Consider the following 24,873-nt stretch of genomic DNA (forward strand, 5'->3'; position numbering starts at 1 on the left):
CCTTACAAAGTTGTTATAGTGAGCATGAGAGGAAGCATCATGAATAAATACCATTACTGACATTTACATAACATTTGATTGACCTTTCAACCAAAGGTCCCAAATAATATAGCTTGGTAAATGGATTACAAACAAGACAGGCAAAAGTCTGATTACACACTAGACACCCATCAGTGAAATACAGCAAAGCCACTTGTGAAATGGAAGGTGGCTGTGCTAGTGATAACCAGACAGCTAAGTTGTCACAGGTCAGGAGCTAAGTAGAGATAAATAAAGCTTTCTTATCAGTCTTAAAGCACACAGTGAACTCTTCAGGCAGGCACTGAGCCCTGGTCTACACTAGGACTTTAGGTCGAATTTAGCAGCGTTAAATCGATGTAAACCTGCACCCGTCCACACGATGAAGCCCTTTTTTCGACTTAAAGGGCTCTTAAAATCGATTTCCTTACTCCACCCCTGACAAGTGGATTAGCGCTTAAATTGGCCTTGCTGGGTCGAATTTGGGGTACTGTAGACACAATTCGACGGTATTGGCCTCCGGGAGCTATCCCAGAGTGCTCCATTGTTACCGCTCTGGACAGCACTCTCAACTCAGATGCACTGGCCAGGTAGACAGGAAAAGAACCACGAACTTTTGAATCTCATTTCCTGTTTGGCCAGCGTGGCAAGCTGCAGGTAACCATGCAGAGCTCATCAGCAGAGGTGACCATGATGGAGTCCCAGAATTGCAAAAGAGCTCCAGCATGGACTGAACGGGAGGTACGGGATCTGATCACTGTATGGGGAGAGGAATCCGTGCTATCAGAACTACATTCCAGTTTTCAAAATGCCAAAACCTTTGTCAAAATCTCCCAGGGCATGAAGGACAGAGGCCATAACAGGGACCCGAAGCAGTGCCGCGTGAAACTTAAGGAGCTGAGGCAAGCCTACCAGAAAACCAGAGAGGCGAACGGCCGCTCCAGGTCAGAGCCCAAAACATGCAGCTTCTATGATGAGCTGCATGCCATTTTAGGGGGTTCAGCCACCACTACCCCAGCCGTGTTGTTTGATTCCTTCAATGGAGATGGAGGCAACACGGAAGTAGGTTTTGGGGACGAAGATGATGATGATGATGATGAGGTTGTAGATAGCTCACAGCAAGCAAGTGGAGAAACCGGTTTTCCTGACAGCCAGGAACTGTTTCTCACCCTGGACCTGGAGCCAGTACCCCCCGAACCCACCCAAGGCTGCCTCCCGGACCTGGCAGGCGGAGGAGGGACCTCTGGTGAGTGTACCTTTTAAAATACTATACATGGTTTAAAAGCAAGCATGTGAAAGGATTAATTTGCCCTGGCATTCGCGGCTCTCCTGGATGTAGTCCCAAAGCCTTTGCAAAAGGTTTCTGGGGAGGGCAGCCTTATTGCGTCCTCCACGGTAGGACACTTTACCACTCCAGGCCAGTAACACGTAATCGGGAATCATTGTACAACAAAGCATTTCAGTGCATGTTTACTGGCGTTCAAACAACATCCGTTCTTTATCTCTCTGTGTTATCCTCAGGAGAGTGAGATATCATTCATGGTCACCTTGTTGAAATAGGGTGCTTTTCTTCAGGCGACACTCAGAGGTGCCCGTTCCTGCTGGGCTGTTTGCCTGTGACTGAACAGAAATGTTCCCCGCTGTTAGCCACGGGGAGGGGGGAAGGTTGAGGGGGTAGCCACGCGGTGGGGGGAGGCAAAATGCGACGTTGTAACGAACGCACATGTGCTATGTATGTAATGTTAACAGCAAGGTTTACCCTGAAAGAGTGTAGCCACTGTTTTATAAAATGTGTCTTTTTAAATACTGCTGTCCCTTTTTTTTTCTCCACCAGCTGCATGTGTTTCAATAATCACAGGATCTTCTCCTTCCCAGAGGCTAGTGAAGATTAGAAAGAAAAAAAAAACGCACTCGTGATGAAATGTTCTCTGAGCTCACGCTGTCCTCCCACACTGACACAGCACAGACGAATGCGTGGAGCCAAATAATGTCAGAGTGCAGGAAAGCATAAAATGACCGGGAGGAGAGGTGGCGGGCTGAAGAGAGTAAGTGGCGGGCTGAAGACAGGGCTGAAGCTCAAATGTGGCGGCAGCGTGATGAGAGGAGGCAGGATTCAATGCTGAGGCTGCTGGAGGATCAAACCAGTATGCTCCAGTGTATGGTTGAGCTGCAGCAAAGGCAGCTGGAGCACAGACTGCCTCTACACCCCCTGTGTAACCAACCACCCTCCTCCCCAAGTTCCATAGCTTCCTGACCCAGATGCCCAAGAACGCGGTGGGGGGGCCTCCGGCCAACCAGCCACTCCACCATAGAGGATTGCCCAAAAAAAAAAGAAGGCTGGCATTCAATAAATTTTAAAGTTGTAAACTTTTAAAGTGCTGTGTGGCATTTTCATTCCCTCCTCCACCACCCCTCCTGGGCTACCTTGGTAGTCATCCCCCTATTTGTGTGATGAATGAATAAAGAATGCATGAATGTGAAGCAACAATGACTTTATTGCCTCTCCAAGTGGTGATCGAAGGGAGGAGGGGAGGGTGGTTAGCTTACAGGGAAGTAGAGTGAACCAAGGGGCGGGGGGTTTCATCAAGGAGAAACAAACAGAACTTTCACACCGTAGCCTGGCCAGTCATGAAACTGGGTTTCAAAGCTTCTCTGATGCGTACCACGCCCTCCTGTGCTCTTCTAACTGCCCTGGTGTCTGGCTGCGCGTAACCAGCAGCCAGGAGATTTGCCTCAACCTCCCACCCCGCCATAAACGTCTCCCCCTTACTCTCATAGATATTGTGGAGTGCACAGCATGCAGTAATAACAGTGGGAATATTGGTTTCGCTGACGTCTAAGGCCAGCGCGCCTTTAAACGTCCAAATGCACATTCTACCACCATTCTGCACTTGTTCAGCCTGTAGTTGAACAGCTCCTGACTACTGTCCAGGCTGCCTGTGTACGGCTTCATGAGCCATGGCATTAAGGGGTAGGCTGGGTCCCCAAGGATAACTATAGGCATTTCAACATCCCCAACAGTTATTTTCTGGTCTGGGAAGTAAATCCCTTCCCGCAGCTTTTGAAACAGATGAGAGTTCCTGAAGATGCAAGCGTCATGTACCTTTCCCGGCCATCCCACGTTGATGTTGGTGAAACGTCCCTTGTGATCCACCAGAGCTTGCAGCACTATTGAAAAGTACCCCTTGCGGTTTATGTACTCGCCGGCTTGGTGCTCCGGTGCCAAGATAGGGATATGGGTTCCGTCTATGGCCTCACCACAGTTAGGGAATCCCATTGCAGCAAAGCCATCCACTATGACCTGCACATTTCCCAGGGTCACTACCCTTGATATCAGCAGATCTTTGATTGCATTGGCTACTTGCATCACAGCAGCCCCCACAGTAGATTTGCCCACTCCAAATTGATTCCCAACTGACCGGTAGCTGTCTGGCGTTGCAAGCTTCCACAGGGCTATCGCCACTCGCTTCTCAACTGTGAGGGCTGCTCTCATCTTGGTATTCATGCGCTTCAGGGCAGGGGAAAGCAAGTCACAAAGTTCCATGAAAGTGCCCTTACGCATGCGAAAGTTTCGCAGCCACTGGGAATCGTCCCAGACCTGCAACACTATGCGGTCCCACCAGTCTGTGCTTGTTTCCCGAGACCAGAATCGGCATTCCACAGCATGAACCTGCCCCATTAGCACCATGATGCATGCATTGGCAGGGCCCATGCTTTGAGAGAAATCTGTGTCCATGTCCTGATCACTCACGTGACCGCGCTGACGTCGCCTCCTCGCCCGGTATCGCTCTGCCAGGTTCTGGTGCTGCATATACTGCTGGATAATGCATGTGGCGTTTAATGTGCTCCTAATTGCCAAAGTGAGCTGAGCGGCCTCCATGCTTGCCTTGGTATGGCATCCGCACAGAAAAAAGGCGCGGAATGATTGTCTGCCGTTGCTCTGATGGAGGGCGACTGACGACATGGCTTACAGGGTTGGCTTATAGGGAATTAAAATTAACAAAGGGGGTGGCTTTACATCAATGAGTATTTCAGGCAGGACTTCACGGAGGGTTCCAATAAGAAATGGTGCACCTAAGTTATTGTTCTTATTGGAACAAGCAGGTTGGTCTGACCTCTGATTGATACATGGCTGGATTTACCTTGCTGCACCTTCTCTGTGAGTGACTGCAGTGTGACCTAGAGGAATGAGTCCCCTAGACGGGGGAGGAGGCAAATGAGTACAAAAAAAATCTGGTCTATTTCTTGTTTTGATCCACTCCATCTATCTTTTACATCTTTGGCTGGCAGCAGACGGTGCAGAAGGACTGCAAGCCATCCACATCTCATGGCTGCTCGGCAGATGGTGGTGCAGTAGGATTGCTAGCCATCCTCATCTCTTGCCTGCCTGGCAGAAGATGGTACAGTAGGACTGCTAGCAATCCGTATCGCCTGCCTGCTCACCATAAGATGGTTCAATAGGACTGACTGCAGGACTAAAGAGAATGACCTGGTCAAGTCACTTCTAATGTAGTCCTGTACCCATGTCTGCCCAGGCGCTCCTGGCCGACGCAGCCAGGAGCACCTCGGACATGACGATGACAACTACCAGTGCTACTGCACCGTCTGCTGCCACAAGGCAAGGGGTTGCTGCTGCTGTGTAGCAATGCAGTACCACATCTGCCAGCACCCAGGAGACATACGGTTACGGTTACCTGAGCGGGCTCCATGCTTGCCGTGGTATGGCGTCTGCACAGGTAACTCAAGAAAAAAGGCGCGAAATGATTGTCTGCTGCTGCTTTCACGGAGGGAGGGAGGGAACGGGGGCCTGACGATAGGTACCCAGAACCACCCGCAACAATGTTTTAGCCCCATTAGGCATTGGGATCTCAACCCAGAATTCCAATGGGCAGCGGAGAATGCGGGAACTGTGGGATAGCTACCCACAGTGCAACACTCCGGAAGTCAATGCTTGCCTCGGTACTGTGGAAGCACTCCGCCGAGTTAATGCACTTAGAGCATTTTCTGTGGGGACACACACACTCGAATATATAAAAACGATTTCTAAAAAAACGACGTCTATAAATTCGACCTAATTTCGTAGTGTAGACATACCCTGAGTCATCTTGACCCAGTAGGCAGGAGAATATATTGATAAAATTTAGTTTACATCATGGAGGGCACTTCCACTTTTTTACATCATTCTTAAAATTATGATTGGTTCCAGGAAGTAAGATGAAGTGATGGTGTTTTTAAGAAATGCTTTTTTCCTGAAGTTGCTACCAAGAATGGTATCAAATCTAGATAGTTTTACAGATTTTCATGTACAAAACTAACAGGGTATCCACTCCCAAAGTAGTTGTGGGTTAGGTAATAAGTTAACTGCTCATCTCTACCTTTGGTGCAAGGATCCCAGACTAATATTTGTGCAATATCTAGATTAATTTACAATTTCTTTCATACTGACCTTACAAGTTCTGGAGTTGGTGTTGAACGCCTAGGTCTTGCTATCTCTTCACCTGTTACATATGATAGTTCTGTTTAGATTAGTTTTCACTTGAGTTCTGTATCTCAATTTTTCACATGAACTACTCAAAGATGTGGGTCACATCAACTACATGAAACTAGCATGCACTTCATACTAAAAATTAAACTTGGTCACTGACACAGAAGTAAGAGGCTGTGTGATCTCAACCCATAATAAGGTGAAGAAGTGTAATTCAGCTCCTCAATACGTACAAATATATTAATCTCTTGATATACAAATATATGTATTCAGCAAGTTGCCAATACCAAGCCCATTGTATAGCTGTCTGCAGAGAAAGCAGAATCTAGTTGTGTGCTACCTAATTTTTCTGACTTGAGAGTACAAAGGCATAAGCACTAGCTTTGCCTTCTTCATTCCTCCTTATTAAAAATTGTGTGGTTGGGACTATATGACAGTTTAAGAAACAGTCTGTTGAACAGGGTTGTGTACCCCCAACTTAGAATGCTCCATATGCCTTTTGACTTTAGAGGCATCATATCACATTAATAGACTAAGTCAGGGGTGGGCAAACTTTTTGGCCAGAGGACCACATTGGGGTGTGAAACTGTATGGAGGGCCAGGTAGGGAAGACTGTGCCTCCCCAAACAGCCTGGCCTCCGCCCCATCCAACCCCTCCCACTTCCCACCCCCTGACTGCCCCCCTCAGAACCCCCCACCCATCCAACCCCCCCCCCCCGCTCCTTGTCTCCTTGACCCCCTCCCAGGACCCCCGCCCCTAACCGCCACCACTGTTCCCCATCCCCTCCCCACCCAGAACCTCTGCCCTATCCAACCACCCCCTGCTCCCTGTCCCCTGACTATCCCCCGGGACCCCCTGTCCCATCAACCCCCTGGCCCCGGCCCCAGCCCCCTTACCATGCCGCTCAGAGCGGCATGTCTGGCAGCCACGCTGCCCGGCCCAGCATAAGCGTGCAGCCCCGCCGCCCAGAGTGCTGCCCACACGGCAGCATAGCTGCAGAGGAGGGGGAACAGTAGGGGAGGAGCCGGGAGCTAGCCTCCCCGGCCGGGAGCTTAGGAGCCAGACAGTCCCATGGGCCAGATGTGGCCCGCAGGCCATAGTTTGCCCACCTCTGGACTAAGTTAATTTTATAAGCAACACATTCTTGAATGGTGGAACACTACGTACTGCAGTTCAATGGCACATGCACTGCATCCCGAATCCATTTCAAGGACTCAACCATTAATACAGTACCTAGAGTTCTCCTTTAAGAGTTACTCTTTGGGAAATGAAAATTTAAGTGTACTTTGAAAACTACATAGAGAAGCATGTTTTGAAGTAAATTTGCCTTCTTTAAAGTTCATGAGAGAATCAATCTTCTTGAGACACTATCTGTTCCTGCAAGCCAAAAAAAATATACTTACTGGATAAATTCCTTTTAATTGCGCCCTGGAATTAGAAACAAACACTAAGGTTTAGGACCAGGTGAGCATAATTTATATGTAAAACAGGTAACAAAAGCTGACATCTCAATTTGATTGAGAAGACAAGCATCAATACTAAGGAGTAAATAAAATTTGACTCCAATCCACCATCCATACTGGTAATTACCTTTATGACACACATGTACACGTTATGGAATCAGTTTTGCTCCTGATTTGAGGAGGACAGAGATAAATAATTAAAAGGATTTCGAGCCAGATAAACCCATTACCTGGGAATGTTGTGTTTACAGCTGACTTGATTGCAAATTGATTAGTCATTTTTTAATTGCGATGAATCCTTTAAAAAATCCTGAACTTTGATGGTCTATAAATTGGTCTAAATCAAGTGACCTACTTTCAGTATTTTAAACCGTGTCATATAGTGTGTATGTGTGTGTGTGTATATATATATATATACACACACACATACACACACGCACACACACTTTAAACACACTGGCAAGCTAGTGAAAGACCTAGGGAACAATTCAGGCTGCTTGTGAACTAGTAAGAATCCAGAAGACGCTTAGAAGTAGAAATTGTTAAAACAGGAGAAAAAAAAAATCAGATATACAACAGACCGACCTCTAAAAAAGAGAAGGGGAAAAGAAGATGCAGTATGTATTTGTAATACCCATCTCCGGTGGAGGGGGACGGGGACATCAGAGGTGACGGGTGGTTATTTGTCAACAACAACATGAGACAATACAGCAAAGTTATCATGCTTATGGTTGTTCCTAATGCAGTTACCATGGTGCAATGTTATGTGGTAATAACCTAGTAAATTACCTATGCCACAGCTCTATGTGACATTTCTTAATGCAAGGGTTTCCCTTACCTTCACGACACAAAGGAGAAGCCTTTTTTCCCCATGCATGATGGGGGAGTAGCTGCTCTAGGAAAGTTTCTGATTTTGAGGGAAGGGCATATTTTCTCCCTCCAACATCATGTTTTCTACAAGTTCATTCACATTTGCCTTGAGGGCTGCTGGTCCCATTCAGCCATCAGGCAGAGCAGTGGAATTGCATAGAGCAGAGGTTTATCCAGAAGTCTACAGAGCACTACTGAGAAAAGTGAGGAGGGCAGTGGTCTAGCTACCCTGGACAGTGTTCAGTAAGGTCAGCAAACCTCTAATTCCACTGACGTGAGCAATGGAGTTGTGGGGGATGGGGACAGAATGGCAGGGGAGACAAGGATAGGGCATGGTTGAGGAATAGGTACTTAAATGCAATTGATATGAATGGCAGCCATTTTCAGGATTTTAATTTATTCCAACCACCTATTGGGGTAGCACCTATTCCTGTGTTCTTTTAAGGCCAGCTCTTAAGCAACAGGGCAGGGGCAGCCATGGGAGAACACCTCAGAAGGGTCTCATGGAACATCTCCCACAACAAGATGCTCAATGCTTTAGCGTGTGTGCTGGGCACAGTGTTCTTGCCATTAGCCTGAAGCACCTTCTCCCTTCGGTTTTCTTCACCCTTTTGGACTGCAAGAACAACACTACACCATGCTCAGCAGCCCAATAACAAAGCACTGATGGCTCAGGCCTGCTCTCATAACTATAACTCATTCACACCGCTGCTGGACTGAACCCTGAGTGACTAATACAAATACATATGTATTTGAACAAAGAAAATGTATATTGACTTCTCTCTGATACATCATTCAGAAGGTTTAAAAACAAACAAAAAACAAAAAACCTTACACCAAATAAAGTTTACTTTCATTTACTTCACTACAGATACCTAGGGAAAAAATGATTTAAGGCTAAATAAACCAGACCCCAACAACCAGTCAGCCATTTTCACAACAAATGTAAGGACTACAAAATTGTAAGAGTTCTTACCGGGCTGCGCCTCTGTGATCAGCAAGAAGGAAGAGAGAACAGACACCTAGTCAGAGAATGACAGATCAGTAAACAGACTTGGGTAATATGAGATTTTTCTAATTAAATAGATACAGTGTTTTGAAAAGTGAACTCCCACACCCCCACTCCTACCCGAATTTGGGGTTTGCTCATTAATGGTGATGACATTGAACCTGCTTTATATACCCTTTTTAGAGAGTTACAAGGCTGTCAGGAATTTTGGGGGTAAACTACATAAACATTAGGCTCCAGAATCACAGTGGGATGGAAGATGTCTGTTAGGGTGCCTGAAGTACCCAACTTTAGATGTAATAAGTACATCCCTCAGGCATCTCTACAAGCATCTTCTCCCTCCCCTCATTCCTGTGGCACTGGAGCTCTCCCCTCCTCACAACTCAGTTCTGAAGTTAGAAACCCCCTTACAAGCACCTTTCCTCTCTCAGGAGTACTGGGCAAGCAGATGGGCTGGTTTGCATGGCTCATGTTGTCCTCCAGGCTCCTCTGTTCTCAGCTACCATACTCCTCACAATATGACCAGCTTGTGAAGAGCAGAGGGAGAGTGCTGGGAGAGTGCACAATGGAGAAGAGTTGTCTGAACCCACCCACATAAACAGTTTCAAGAGAAAAACCATGGGAGAAAACACAGAAGATTTCTTGAGGAAGCCTGAGAGATGGTATCCAACCTGTGGAGACTTAACATGTATGCATCTGATCTCAAGATCAAGTTCCCTTCCTCTTGTTCTGTCTTTGTAATAATTCCTCAGTTCTTTAGGATCATGCCATAAAATAAAGCTAAGTCAATGGATAATTTTTCAGGAAGAGGCAAATTAAAACGATCAAATGCAGTATTTTAATTATTGTTGGGGGTCATCACAACTACAGAGAGAGAGGGAGAGTGAGAACTGAACACTGGTGTGTACAACGCATTCCAGATTGTCCTTGTCCCAAGAAGCCAATGCTCTAGGATAGGTACAGTCCAGACATATAGATCTCTCTCTCTCTCTCTCTGAGATAGTAATATTAGGGCTACAGGGGATAGCGAATACTCAACATGTTTTATATATTAAGCCTCAAGAGTGTTTTAAATATTACATTTTTCAAAATGCTTCACAGTCAATGCTCAGTGCATCTGGGAAGGAGGTACCATATTCTTATCCAAGTTTTACAGATGAAGAAAATAAAAAGAGATAGAGGATTAAGGACATGACTCTTAGGTGCTGAGCAACCTTAATTCCCTCTGAGCTGAGATGTAAGAATGCTAGGTATTACCAATATTAGAGCCACTGGAGCTCACTGCAGGACTGGGGGCACGTGATTAGCCCAGAGTCATGATGAGCTGCTATTAGAACTCAGTAGTCCCAAGCTCAAAGTCCCAGGAACTAAGCACCAGGTCATGTTGCTTTTTTACAGTAAAAATATCTACCATAAACAACGAAGGGTGTCCTAGTGATCTCTATAGGAATAAGCTTATTTTGTTCCTTGTTCCTGTAGCACCTGGAATTGTGTCTGCACAATTTTCAGCCACTTTAGCTTCTCTTACACCATGAGACTAATAAGATAGAGTTAGAGGGACTTGTATGTCACAGTTCAAATCTCTGACTAACAATCCACTGAAGTACTAAGTTTAAAATAAGTTATAAAAATTATCTAGCTTGGGGCACTAGCCTTCCACCTCAAGACACCTGGAGTCAAGGCCCAGGTCAGATTCAAAGCGAACAGCAGTTGGCTGGTTTAATTTTAATCCACATTTGTAAATCACAAAATGCTACAAAGCAATTTGATAGATAATTGAAAGATGACAGTTTCTTCAAGAGGAAAAGTCAGGGAGGAGGCATCATTGGAGCTCACAGGACCCTTCCATGAGGAGGGGAAAAACCCAGGATTTAAAAAAGATATATTAATATAAGCATAAACCCAAAATATTTGAAGCACCATTTAAAATATATATTTAATTTACCAGGCTACAGGAAGCCTTTTGTTAAAAGAAATTAAGTATTTTTGGGTGCTAAGTCAGGTGTCAAATGGAGCCCACATGTTTTAAAGACACCTCAATTCTCACCCACCTCTACAATGCAGTTTAATGGGTTATGCAATCTATGCAGGGTGTAATCTCACCCGGAGGCGTCTTTAAACTTTGAGAACACTGCCGAAAACCAGCCACAGACCTCCCCTGGGAAGAGATTCTTCAAACCCAAATCTTGTGAGGATAAAGAAACTGCAATAGACCAGCAACTATTTCAAATAGACGGCACCTAAATACCATGGTGATGAGTACATTATATATACATTTGAGAAACAGAACTGGACTGAGAGGCAGTTGGTTTTGAATGCCAGGGTAACAATGAGGTTAAAAAAAAAAAAGCTCTACAAAAGGTTATTTTCAGGAGAGGAATAATTGCCATTAACAGAAAGAGAAAATATTTCCTTGGAAATTTTCAGTTCATTGAAATGAAAATCACGGGGTTTGAGAACATGCTGTACCAGCAAAATGACGACTGTATTATCGATAAGGAAAAATACTTGTTAATGTGAGCCAATGTAAAAAGAGTGAGTGAGAATACTCAGCCAGAGGTGGAGCACAAGAAGAAAGGATTATGAGGTAGCAATTACCCCCACCCCCCATCCCCAGCCAAAAAAAGTCTGAACTTGTGGTTCTGGGTACTCCTGTGTCCTTACTACTGTACAGAAGAAGGTAACTCAGTAGCAGAACAAGAAAAGAATATAATAAGCCAACACCTTGGTGTATGCTTCAGAGGTATAATGAGGTAGAAAGCTGTGCATATTCATGGAGTTATCAGTATTCTCTCCTAAGTGTCTTCCAATGAATATGAAAGCCCTAGAGAGGTTGTAGAATCTCCATCACCGGAGATTTTTAAGAACAAGTTAGACAAACCTGTCAGGAATGGTCTAGTTATTATGTAGTCCTGCCTTAAGTGCAGGGACTGGACTACATGACCTACTGAGGTCCCTTCGAGTCCTACTTTTTTATGATTAACTTCTACGTTTCTATGAAAATCCCTTCCTTATTTAAAAGGACACTAAGTCCCAATGAGAACCTTCTATGTGTGCACCCATCAGCTATGTTACTAGTTTCACGGACCATGTTTGGACAACACAGGATGTTATTTCTTTGGCTTGGATTCGCTTTGGTATCGCTATAACTTTACATGCTGATACAAGCAATAAAGAAGATGCCGGCATAGATCTTCAGCTGCAGCTGACAAGCTTGGTGCAGTGGGTGGGAGGTGGGGTCTGCTTTAAGGTACTCTGCAGCTCCCTGATCCTGGGGTTAGAAACTCCAGCAACCTCAGATATCCTTTAAATTGCTTCTAGCTGCCTATGACTCCTAAGTGCTGTACCAGTAGCTGGGAACCATGAGAGCACACTGGTGTTCCTGTTCACATCTCCTAGAGCTACTACATAGGGGTTCCTCCTATGCTGGAAGAATCCACAGAGGGCTGGATTGGCAGGGTTTTGGGCTGCTCTGTGCTGTCAGAGCAAAGCAAAGCAAAGCAACCAGAGAAAGGCTGAACATATGGCCCATTGTGTGCGCTTGTATATAATTGAATGTATATACATATACAGCATGTGTGTGTTACAGCAGAGATAAGTTAAAAAGTATGGATAAAACTAAGTTTCATGAAATCAGTGACGAAGTTGAGAGTAAGGTACTACATATTCTTCAAAACCATTAATATTCTTCTCACACCTGCACAAATACCTGAAAGAGACAGTGTCTTTGGGTTAACGAATTTGATACCAAAGTACTATCCATTTTTGAAGAAAATACTAAGCTGAATTGTGGTGTATTTACTGCAAATAGTAATTGACAGTTACTGAACTGGGGCAAGGACATCTCCCTTTTCCCTGCCAATACACACACACATTCTTAATGTCAAATGTCACATCGGAAATGGAGGGGGAATTTTTCAGGGATGTATAATCTGTAATCAAGAACAATTACATTCATATAAGGTTTTAGAAGCAACTGGTGATGTTCCAAATCAAGAACCATACAAGTTCTTACAACCTCTCTGCCAGATAAGGTCAGGGATTTGAGATGTTCACATTTCTCAGTGTTTGAGATTCTTGTGAAAAAAAGAAAATTGGAAAAGCCATGGTACATGTGCCATCATGGCCAGTCATGTCAAAGTCACAAAGAAAGTAAATGAAGGGATGCATGTTGTTTTTCCACAGTTTTCCAAGGAACCTCCTAATCTGCCTTTGAGGATTTTTTTGTTTTTTCCTTTGGTGTAGCCAACTGGTAATCTTTTTCCTGTAATAAACAACTGCAACTTACTATCACCATGTATGTGTCATTCAAAATTGAAGTTACTCATGACATATCTCAGAGTTGTGTTTCAGTTATCTAGGTGTTCTGCAGACAGATGGTGTCGGGTTTTGGAACTTTACATGCTGTCAGTCAGACATGTCAAAATCACAACTGCCATGGGCATACTCCTGTTGTTTCTCAAAGCTCCACCGTCAGTTTGATGTACAATAAATACAGGACTGTTCAGCTGATGTTTTCCGGACTTTTCCCTCAGCTCTGTGATATTTGTTAATGAATAGTTGACAGTTCCACTCAAGATAGTCTTTGCTAGGTTAGTCCTTTTTCTATTGAATCCAGGAATCTGATCAGATAAAGAATGTTTCATTAATGGAGTAGATGTGATAAATTTATTAATCCAATGAGGCTTTTAATTGTATGTATTTGTGTAAGTTTGAGAAGAATTTTAATTGTTTAAAAAACAGAGCACTTCAGTAGTTTTACATAACAAACAGTCAGATTCAACTGAAACCTTAATTGCATATCTCTCATATTCTCCAGCCCCCTAGCCCTCCACTCCCCATTATCCCAGTGCCATCTCATATTTTGGTCTTTGCCCTGATCCATATTCTCCCCTTGTTCTGCATGTATTACTTCCATTAAGGTTTATGGGAGTTATGTGCACAATGAAGACTAGACCAGACCTCTGTATCTTTGGTTAGCTCATCTAGCCTACCATGGGACAAGTCATCTCTCATTTTGCAGCAGGTAGGCCATTTTATGTACATGAATGCAGCTGTCTATACTGCCCAGCAAAGGAAATAAGTAAAGCAGGAAAAAAATTATGTGAAATTCAACAGACCAGTGACAAAGTCCATTGGCCACTGGGTAAACAAAAGTACCTTAGATAATTAAAGGTATGAGTGTTTTTTTAAAAGCCAGGAGAGCATTCAAATTCTGATTTAGATTTTCTAATAAAACTTGACTGTTATTTGTGAATTGTTATGCAGACAGCTAAGATCAAGAAGTTCCATATTTCTGGAAGAGGAAACAAAAGCCACATCGAGATCCAATACCACCTGCAATACAGATGCACTGCAGAAAAGCGCCTCATAAAATTTACTAATTAACTTCAAATTGAAGTTGCAGTGGTATAGAGAAAATGAATTAAAAAGGTATTTTTGTTATAGTGGGAAGTTTATAGACCAGAACCAAAGCCAGTGTAACATGCAATAGCTCCACCAACTTCAGTGGAGCGCTACTGAGTTAGGTGAGTTAAGGACCTGGCCCTACATTTTTTTTTCTATAATTACAAGGTCAATTTGCATATTGTTCTTCTTAGTTAGCAAGTCCTCTTATAATCTATTTATTTGATCAAGGTAGTATTTTCTTCCATATTAAAAATCAAGGTACTTTGTAAAATTTCTTCAACATTTGGTTTCTTTTAATGATAAAGTAAAAGTCCACTTGTTTCACTTCAAATCTATTCAAAACTATTTTGGAAGAAAAAAATATTTACCATATACCACAAGAAAACTTTAATAAGAGGTACTGTAAGGTAGCAGAGTGAAGAAAGGGGAGTTCAGCTTCAGAACATATAGCTAATATGCCTAAATAACTACAACTTATCACTCAGCTTATTTTACAACCCCCTTCTCAGTCCAAACATTAGCCAACAAAACCTCACAAGACTCCCGACTGTCAGGAAAATCATTGTTTTACAGATGGCAATTGAGGCAGAAAGTTCAAGTGACTTGGCCAAGGCAACAGGAGGAGTAATTATAAGAGATGAGACTAGAATTTAGAAGTTCCTCTCTTGAGATCTGGTGCTCAGACCACAAAACTCATTTAGTGTTCAAAACTCTGTGTAGGCCTGCACAATGTTATGGCATGAACATTTATAACCAACTCTTTGGCAAGAATACATTCATATTGTTAATGTTACTATAGCAGCAAAGGTTATGCTATAGAACTATTGGTTTCTGCATCATCTGATAACTGGACATGCAATGTAATGTGCATTAAACATACCATGGGTGAAATCCTGGTCCACCCAAGTTGATGGGAAAACTTTCATTGGCTACACTGGGAACAGGATTTCATCCCATAAATCTTTGGGCAAAAAACACCCTCAAACTTTCCTCTTCTCATGCAAGCCAAAGGGGAAAATAATTAAATTTAATGGAAGCGAAACCTAGCTCATTTAAAAAATACCTTTGAATTAAATCCACAGGAGAAAGAATAGATGCCATCACTTGTAAACAATGATACACAGTATTTGCATTTTACATTTCAGTTCTACAGACAAGTGAAAAATGGAAACAGAAAAACACCAAAGCAAAGTATTCTGTTAAAAAAAAAAAGTTATGAAAAGGTAGAAAAAGAGCAAATGATTTCTTACCGGACTTTTCCTCTAAAAGAATGCAGCCAAAATAAAAAAAGAAAATGAGAAAATAAGATATTTTCTAAAAATAATTACCACATGGAGAAACAAAAGATCTACATCTATGAAAAGCAGCATTAAAAGCCTACCTGTTAAACGGACAGCAAAGTGGTAATATTTTATACAGTCTGAATATTATTCAGGTAGACATAAGATTACAGTGAAAAATAGCATAGAACAACACAGCACTTTTATTTAAGCCATTTACAGAAATGATTGCAGGATATTGGCATAGCTGGCTATTTCTAACTATACTCAAAGCTACTTTTCAATTAAAAGTTTAAATTCTTAAAAGGGTTTATATGACAGGAAAATAAAGTGCCATACTCTACAAGCTTTGACAAATGCAAGAATAATGAAAGGATCCAATCTCAGAAAGTTGCAGGCTTCTAGAAAAATATTGCACCTAAGCTCAGTACTCTAGCATTTTAGGCAGGGGATGGAGAAATAGAGCCCCATGTGACTCAAGGGAGGTGACCACAATTGCCTCTGTTTTATCAGAAGCTCTTCCATTTTTAAAAAAACTTCCCACTTTTTCAGCAGTCTTCCGAATCCTATCCCATAGTGAGCTTCAGCTGCTATGCTAGTTAGAAAGAGAGATTTAAATGGTGCTGCTCACAAACTTTAGAACAATGGTCCATCTAGCTCAGTCTCCTGTCTTCCAACAATTGCCAGTGCCAGGTGCTTCAGAGGCAACGAACAGTACATGGCAATTAGTGCCATCTCCAGTTGTCCACTCTCAGATTCTGGCAGTCAGAGGCTAGGGACACACAGAGCATGGGATTGCATCCCTGACCATCTTGACTATAGCAATTGATGGACCTATCCTCCATGAACTTATTCTTCCAAGATCTCTTTCTTGAATGGTACAACTAATTTAGATCCCCTCATTTTGTATGTATTGTTTTCCAATGTGCATTACTTTGCACTTATCAACAGTGAATTTCATTTGCCATTTTGTTGCCCAGTCACCCAGTTTTGAGAGATCCCGTTGTAATTCCTTGTGGTCAGGGCTGCCCGGGGGGGAGGGGGAAGCAAGTGGGGCAATTTGCCCCAGGCCCCGGGCCCCACAGGGTCCCCCACGAGAGTTTTCAGGGGCCCCCACAAGAGATTTTGGCGGCGGGTCCTTCAGTGCTGCCGAACACACCTGGAGTGAAGGACCCGCCGCTGCTTCTTCCGCTCTGGGTCTTCAGCGGCAATTCGGCGGCGAGGGGTCCTTCCGTTCCATGTCTTCGGCAAAGTGCCCCGAAGACCTGGAGTGGAAGGACCCCCGCCGCCGAAGACCCCAGGCCCCCTGAATCCTCTGGGCGGCCCTGCTTGCGGTCTGCTTTGGACTTAAACTATCCTGAGTAATTTGTATCATCTGCAAATTTTGCCACCTCACTGCATACCCCTTTTTCCAGATCATTTATTAATATGTTGAACAGCACTGGTCCCAGTACAGATTCCTGGGGGGACACCACTATTTCTCTCTCTCCATTCTGAAAAATGAGCATTTATTCCTACCCTTTATTTCTTGTCTGTCAGTCAGTTATTAACCCATGAGGAACTTATCTGTATGGCCACTCCATGGAGGAAATCAGAGAATGCACTCTAAGTTCCCCCAACCTTTCATAAAATACACATTTATTTATTTGTCATAAATAAATCTTTACTGGAAACAACTGAACCTGCTGTATGTGCTGCCATGACTATGGCCACTGCAGCAGCTATGAAACATAATTACACTTTGAAAAAACCCTCATCTCTCTAAATGAGGTATTGTCTTCCAGCCTGGGTGTATCTGATTGGTGGCCACTCTGGCAAAGGCAACCAGAGCTGTTAGGTTTTATGAGTGGTTATATTACAGCACCAAAAAGGTCACCTTTTTATCACCTTGAAGTTCAGAGGTCAGTTGTGCAAGGAATAGAAGAAATACTGCCTATGGTTGAGTTTTAATTTATAAATCAAGAAGCTAACTTTTACAGTGAATGGTGAATTTTTCTTTCATTGAGAACATATGAGCACATTGGGCTTATTAACAAGTTCTCTCTAGCAAAGACAGTTCATTTACAAAGATCTGAAGATTCCAATGCAATTGAAAATAATGATTTCAGAAGTTTTCTAATGATTTTGACAGTTTCAAAAAGTTAATACAATTCCTGTAAAAATGTATTATACCTTTATTGAGTTACCCCTGACTAGTCCCGGTTTTCCTAAATATTACCAGGATGTTAGGTTCAGAAAAAAGTGATTTATTCAGGTCATTTTTCCTCTACATTTGGACAAAAGGCCATGGAACCTAAATAAAAGTGACATGATTTTCAGAGGTGGGGAACGCCGGCACATCCCATGGTCGTCTATAAAATCTGTGAGAGCTCAACACTTCTGAACTTTTATTTAGTTGTTGAAGTATGGAATCAGAATTCTATCATTTTCAAGCATGCATGCATAAACTTAGGTCAGGACCCTAACTTGTACTATAAAATATACTCATTTTAGCATAAACAAACATTGCTTAAGATCACTAAAAAACCCTTCCTACTTGGGGCTGGACTTTCCATTGTACAAATAGCACAAAACTGGGATTGCCAGTAAAAAAAAAAAAAATGGAAGGAGGCTGGGGATGTAAAACTCTGGTGCATCTGATGTCGTCAGGTTGCACCATCATCATGAACTACCCCAACAAGTAAAGAAACAAATTAAACTACTTCTAAACAGGAAAGAATAGGTGTATTCAAGCAAGCTAGAAAAAAAGCATCTATCTGACCTTATTTATGTACTGAGAGATTCTAACAAAACAGAATTGAGCGATCATACATTCAAATAGAACAGTTCCTCTGGTAATCTGACAAAACAGAGTGATTAAAATTTAACAGGAGGCTCTCAGCTGTTCTCTCACCAAATAACTGCAGAGGTTTAATCTCTGCTACGTTCAGCCAAGGAAGGTTTTGTTTGGCCTCTCTGTAAGGATACAGTTGACTTTGACAGGACACCACTCCACTGTTAAAATCTGTGATTCTCACCACAAAGCAGCATATTTAACAGTCTTAGAACTACTTGAGTAGCTGCAGTTTTATTTTTTATTATGAAAAACGTGGCAAGTCACTTTCCATCTTCCTTCCCTAGTAACTGCACAGTTCTTTTTATTTCTATAGATTATATTTATGTTTCTAGAAAAGTCTAATTATTCTTTCAGACATCTTTAAATTGAAGTGTCATAACTTTTGCCCCAAAGGATCAAGGGAGGCAAGAGTAGGAAGCACGTAAACACGGGCATCTCCCATCATCCTTCTAGACACTATCCATCTTTTTGAAAAGAAAATATTAGAACCATGGTTAAGGTAATTAACTTAATGGGTTTTGAGTGAGATAGGGCACACACCTATGGGCAAAGGATAGCTATATGAGAAACAAATGTAATGTTGCTAAGAATTAGTAAAGTAAATCCGTTTATTCATGTCTGAATATCGGTGACACCGTAGCAGAATTTTAGGAAGCCTTCAACATCCATTGCTAACTTTGAGCACTCAGCAGCTCACCTTCCAGTCATTTGCCACACACCATTCACTGGTTGTCCCCTGCCATGACCACCTTTCACTATCCCTTCCATAAGAAATTTCTCAAGGTTATTTCCATCTCTACACCTAATGTGACCAAAGTACATAAGTTTATTTGTTTCTATGAGAGAATGGAACGATTAGAATTGTACTAACAAGAACCATGTGTGCCATTTCATTTTGAGGCTTGTTTCAGACTGTTGCTCACAACCTTGCCCTACATGCAGACAAAGGATTAACATACAGGGGGAAAGATATGGCTCCTTTTTACTGCAGTCTGCTTCATTTCTGCATGTGAGCTGGACAAGGGGTACAAGAATCAGAAATATTGCATGATCAGTTATAACACTGCTTTCACAAACAGAAGAGACACTGTCAGGCCAAATTTGGTTGAAAAAACAATTTTTGGGAAGAGAGGAGATGAACAACAGCTTTCACAAAACTTAAGCCCAGAGCATTCCATTACTTTGGTTTTTAAATTCCAATGGAAACGGGGGTGTGAAAATGGATGAAATCCTTACAGTGACTAAACAAAAGTAAACTAACCAGTCTATTTTCATTGTCCAAACTGAGGGAAATCCAAAAAGTAAACAAGCTGCACAAACAGGGAAAAGTGCATTTGTTACCCTCCCAATTCAGAGGGGGTCACCCTCCTGGGACCACTTCCTGCTTTCCCACTGTACCCCCTTAGACCATTTCAGCAGAGCTCCAAATGCTAAAAGGGACAGGATGCAGGTAAATACCATCCTGACAGTAAATACCACCCTGACATCCTGTCAGGAGGATATCAACCTGCATCCTGTCCCTTTAAGAGTTTGGAGCAAGGGAGATTGTAGAAGCTCCTTCACTGGAGGTTTTCAAAAGGAGGAGGTTGGGTAGCCATCTGTCTTGGATGGTTTAGACACAACACATCTTGCGTCTTGTCAGGGGGGTTAGGCTAGATGACCCTCGCAGTCCCTTCTAACCCTATGGTTCTATGACAAGGAAAATAGACTAGTTCGTTTACTTTTGTTTAGTCACTATACGGGTTTTATCCATTTGTACAAGGATGCAGTGCTACAGGTTCAGCTCTTATAGAAGGCTTTTCATCCGTGGATCTTAAAGCACTTTACAAAGGAGAGCAGTATCATTATTCTCATTTTACAGATGGGGAAACTGAGGCACAAGGTCACCCAACAGGCCAGTAGCAGAGTCAGGAATAGAACCCAGGTCTCATAAGTCTCACTCCAGAACTCAATCCACTAGGCCACACTGCTCTAAGTTAACTATTAAAAAACAAACAAACCTTGTTAAGGAAACTTTTAAAATACATGCATTTTTAACTTGACAGTGTTTTTTTCCCTGAATTGCACTGACAGAATTCGATATCGTGTTTTCCCATGGGAGTGAAGCAGACAAGTTGTAGCGGGAGATTAAAAGGAAGATAGTTTGGTTGACTGCAGGCTAAAATCCTTTCACTTTGTGCTTTTGTATTGTGGAAATGCACTTGTGTTCAGGGGGGCTGAAACAAATTTTTATAGTGGGGGTGCTGAGAGCCATTGAACCAAACTGTAAACCCTGTATATGATAGAAACCACTTCATGCTAGGGGGTGCATCAGCTCCTATGCTTGTGTCAATATGATCTCGTAAATAAAGCTACATTCTCAAGGAAGTGTACCTAGTTATTGAACCAGAAGGGGCTCTAGTACATGGACCAGATCCCCAGGTCGTCATCATCAGCGATCTCTCAATTTGAGATTTACAGATGGGTTCTGAGAGGACTCAGGAGCCCGGTCCTGGAACCACAGATCCACCTGCAGTAGGTACAGGCATTTCCTGGTGGGTCAGCTGCCTGCTGGGAGAAAGTTCTTTCTTTTTTCCTTCCTCCTCTCTCTCGCTCTCTTTTTTCAGCTTGGAGGGCAAGGCACTTCTCCTTGAAGTGCCTGATGAAGGATGTGGCACCATTGAGGTCAGTTGGTGGCTTGCTCCTCCCATCTTGTGATATTCGCATCAGTTTTCTTGAGATACACTTTCAGCGTGTCTTTGTAGCATGTCCTCTGATCACCACAGGATCTCTGACCAGGGTGAGCTGAGAATAGAGGGCTTGTTTTGGAAGGCGAGCGTCTGGCATCCGCACACAATGTCCACCCCAGCAAATTTGGTGTGTGAGGATCATTGCTTCAATGCTGGTGACATTGGCTTCAGCTATATGGGCCAGATGCCCAGGTGCACTATGTCTGCTTTGTGCCAAGTTGTCACTGTACTAAGATTGCAGAAATTGAGTAAGCGAGCCAGGGAAGATCACCAGTGTGCAGGGTTGATCCTGCAGTGGGGTACATCCAACGCAGGGTTTACATGACACATGCCTTCCTTTTTCAGTGTATCAGGAAAGGGGGACATAGTTAGAACACATATCTGCTATCCAGTCCTGGCCCAAGTATTCACCCCTTCATGGTTCTTATAGGCCAATATACGTAAGATCAGGCTAGTTTAACACAACATATGGTGGTAGCTGCTAAAAATAGCACCAGAATCAGAGCAGCACAAAGGAGTGTTTTATGCCAGCTGTGCACACTGCTCCTTGACTTCTGCTGCATGTATTTTGGGAGTGTCCACAAGTCTGGACCTATGCCTTTATCTTAGATAACTCCATGAGTGATTCTTCATTTCAGACAGACCACATATAATCCAGTTAATTTAATGTTAATATTTAGGGTCCGATCCTCCAGCTGATGTGAACTAGTGTAACTCCATTGAACTGAATAGAGCTATGCTGATTTACAGTAGCTGAGGATCAGGCTCTTAGTATCTTTCTCTCTCCCATTTCATCTCTGCCTAATGTTTCTTTCTAATTCACATATTTCCCTTCTGTGATCAGCACTGCAGCAACTAGCCTCAAGTCTAACTTCCTCCAGGCAGTGTCAGTGGATCAGGAAGCCACATGCTTCACAGAACAATAAAGCCATCAGTCTGCATGATTTACAGTCCCCACAGCTCCCACAGCCCAGGAAATGAGAGTCCCAAATTGACTCTAGAGCCTAGCTTCCGCACACAGCAACAGAATACGCTGCTGTCCTGCCTCCAGGCCAGCTGCAGCATCTTTACGACTTCATAACTGTACAAGTCAGCTCACTAGAACAAAGACTAGCCACAAACCAAACTCTGACACGTTTGCATGCAAAAGGGAAGAGCTTCATGCAGCAGCAAATTAACAAACATGAATGTGTTTGCAAAGGGACTAAATCCAGCTCCATATCAGTCAAAGGCAAAACTTCCATTGGGTGGCAAAAGAATCACAGAAACTAGGAAACAGATATTCTCATTTAATTTGTAAGTGAAAATAGGCTTTGACCTTGCAGTGTATTTAGTAGAGTGTGCAGGTCTGTGGGATTTAGTTGTTTTTTTTCTTATTTCAATTTCAGGAACACAAGGCACAAGACAGCAAGTGGCCACATGGGCCGAATTCCTTTTATGTTACTTCATGGAAGTTTTCTTTCAAAATTATTAAAACAGGGTAACAGCTAAGAAAAATGTGTTTGCCAAGAACCGACCAAATTTTGATACTCTCTTATCTTCATTTACCTGCAAACATATTTCATGGTCATTAATATTCTTCAGCATGAGATCAACCCAAAATTCATAAGCTTTAGGGCAATTAGATGACCAAAGTACAGAATTACTTGATGAGTTAGTACCACACATCTGCCAGTCATGAATTATGGAGATATGAGTTATTAGTGAGGGTGAAGGACCTCAGAATGGGGGATGCATTGTGGGCTAACTGCTCCAATTTACAGATTTCAAATTCTACATAGTGCACCTGCTATTTGTGAAGAATAGCAGTAGTTTCTGCTGCTTAAGATGAGGATAACTATTTTAATCCCAGAAGCAGATATCAGACATTGAAGAAGCCTATTAGATCTTTTCGCCCTTATCTCTGCACCTGACAGTGCACAATTGATCCCTTTGGTATATTTTTAGTGCTATCTCTATTTTTTTAAATTTTCCAGTATTTCTCCTCTCCCCACAAAATGATATCTTTGTCTATAGATAGATACACACAGATATATGCACATTGGATTACTGTGGCTGTGATGTGGTAAAGAGAATCACGAACAGATTTGGTTTAGATGATGTTGCATGATCCTAGGAACTTTAATACAGGTTCTGGGCTTTGAATGTGAAACTCCAGGAAGCAACTTGGTCACAATGAGGAGAAAGCATTTAAAAATCACTAAATGGGCCAATTATCAAAGTAAAATTTCCATAGAGACACCACACAGGCAGGTTATCACCAGCGTTTGGGTTTCAACCCAGATGTAAAACTCCCCACTTCAGGGTGGCTTTACTTAGACACTCACATAACTTAGTGATGTTGCACTGGCCTAAAATAAGGGGGGTGGGGAAGACTGCAGTTTTAGTTCATTTTCACTTTGAGTTTTTGGGGTGTATTCTCAGCCCAAACTCAAAGCAAGATGCCAGACTTGCAAATCCATGCAACTTCAAAAACAAAACAAAAAACAAAAAGCTTTACCTATAGAGAGAAATCACAGAGCTTTGCACAGCTGAATAGATTGGGATAGCAAGTCAGAGATCTTGGTAAGCCTTGAAAAAGATACGTGCTAATGGAATGAAAAAGAGGAAGGGTTTAATGAAATATGGTCCTTCCTTTTAGAAATCTGGATTTATTTCTTCATTAAGGATGCACATGTAACATTGTATATCAGTGTTATTACAAAGATGTGTAGGTGTTATTGTGATCTGGAAAGTAACAGATCAGAACAAGAGGTAGTTCTGATGGATTTTTATGTACAGCAGAAAATGAAACAAATTAAAATTAATACGTGAGGACGAAAGAAGGAAGGTAAAAGCAGGGAAATACACGAGGCCTAATTCTGATCTTACTTTTGCCATTTTTACATTTTGTAGCATCGACAACTTCAGAGGAGTTTCGCCTTATTGTCTTACTGCTATTACAGTACAATCTCAAGTTTCAGAGTAGCAGTCATGTTAGTCTGAATCCGTAAAAAGAACAGGAGTACTTGTGGCACCTTAGAGACGAACAAATTTATTAGAGCATAAGCTTTCGTGAACTACAGCTCACTTCATCGGATGCATACAGACTCCAACAAGAGACAATCTCAGTTACTCAAATGTCATGAGAATACTGAGGGCCCAATTCTCCAACCCTTACCCATATTGAGTAGTAATTTTTTACATGAATTATCCATCCCATTGATTTCAATAAGGTGACTCACTGTGCGGTACTGCCCAATGTAAGATTGGCAGTATCAGACCCTAATAATATCGGAGGGAATATTTTGATATCGGAGGGAAATTTCCACGCAATTAACAGATATGAGGAGAACATGACCCTGTTTTGGATAATGGCAGTTTCAGATAACTGGAGTTTGCATTGTGCAGATTCTACTGTAATAGCAAATACTAATTTTTTTAAATAAGAAAATAAGAAAAAAGTATACATGTTGGGTTTTGATCATTTGGAGATGTGTGAAACTCACTAAAATAAAGGAGTACATCAAGAAGTTATAAGACTCTTCATAGTATTTTAACACATTCAGGAAACTTTATGATATTTCAGCACATTCTGAACTAAAAATATCTATTAAAAATCATGACACTGAATCTCCAAGAGCTATTCGTGGCTGCTGGGTGACTAAACTAAGAAATGGTGTCTAAACTAGACAACGTGCAAAAAAATTGTATTTAACTATGAATCAGTTTGACGCTCAATTAACAGACTTGCTGACTACTAACAATTAATCAGGATAGGATGTTATTGTTCT

The 24,873-nt window shown here is 42.4% G+C and overlaps 1 protein-coding gene across 4 annotated transcripts in view; it reads right to left on the reverse strand.

Moving 5' to 3' along the window:
• The window catches only part of SGIP1 (SH3GL interacting endocytic adaptor 1), a 182,017-nt gene that overhangs the window by 64,766 nt on the left and 92,378 nt on the right, over positions 1 to 24,873 (reverse strand). For 3 of the 4 annotated variants that reach the window (XM_043520892.1, XM_007063421.3, XM_043520891.1), the window contains 4 exons: positions 15,506 to 15,517; positions 8,814 to 8,825; positions 6,908 to 6,932; positions 5,465 to 5,516 (listed from right to left, as the gene is read on the reverse strand). In XM_043520892.1, the coding sequence (XP_043376827.1) occupies positions 5,465 to 5,516; positions 6,908 to 6,932; positions 8,814 to 8,825; positions 15,506 to 15,517 (101 nt within the window). The remainder of the gene's footprint in view (positions 1 to 5,464; positions 5,517 to 6,907; positions 6,933 to 8,813; positions 8,826 to 15,505; positions 15,518 to 24,873) is intronic. The other variant, XM_037907616.2, reaches the window with a different exon arrangement.

The sequence above is a fragment of the Chelonia mydas genome, chromosome 8 (assembly GCF_015237465.2).
Source record: "Chelonia mydas isolate rCheMyd1 chromosome 8, rCheMyd1.pri.v2, whole genome shotgun sequence".
Lineage (NCBI taxonomy): Eukaryota > Metazoa > Chordata > Testudines > Cheloniidae > Chelonia > Chelonia mydas.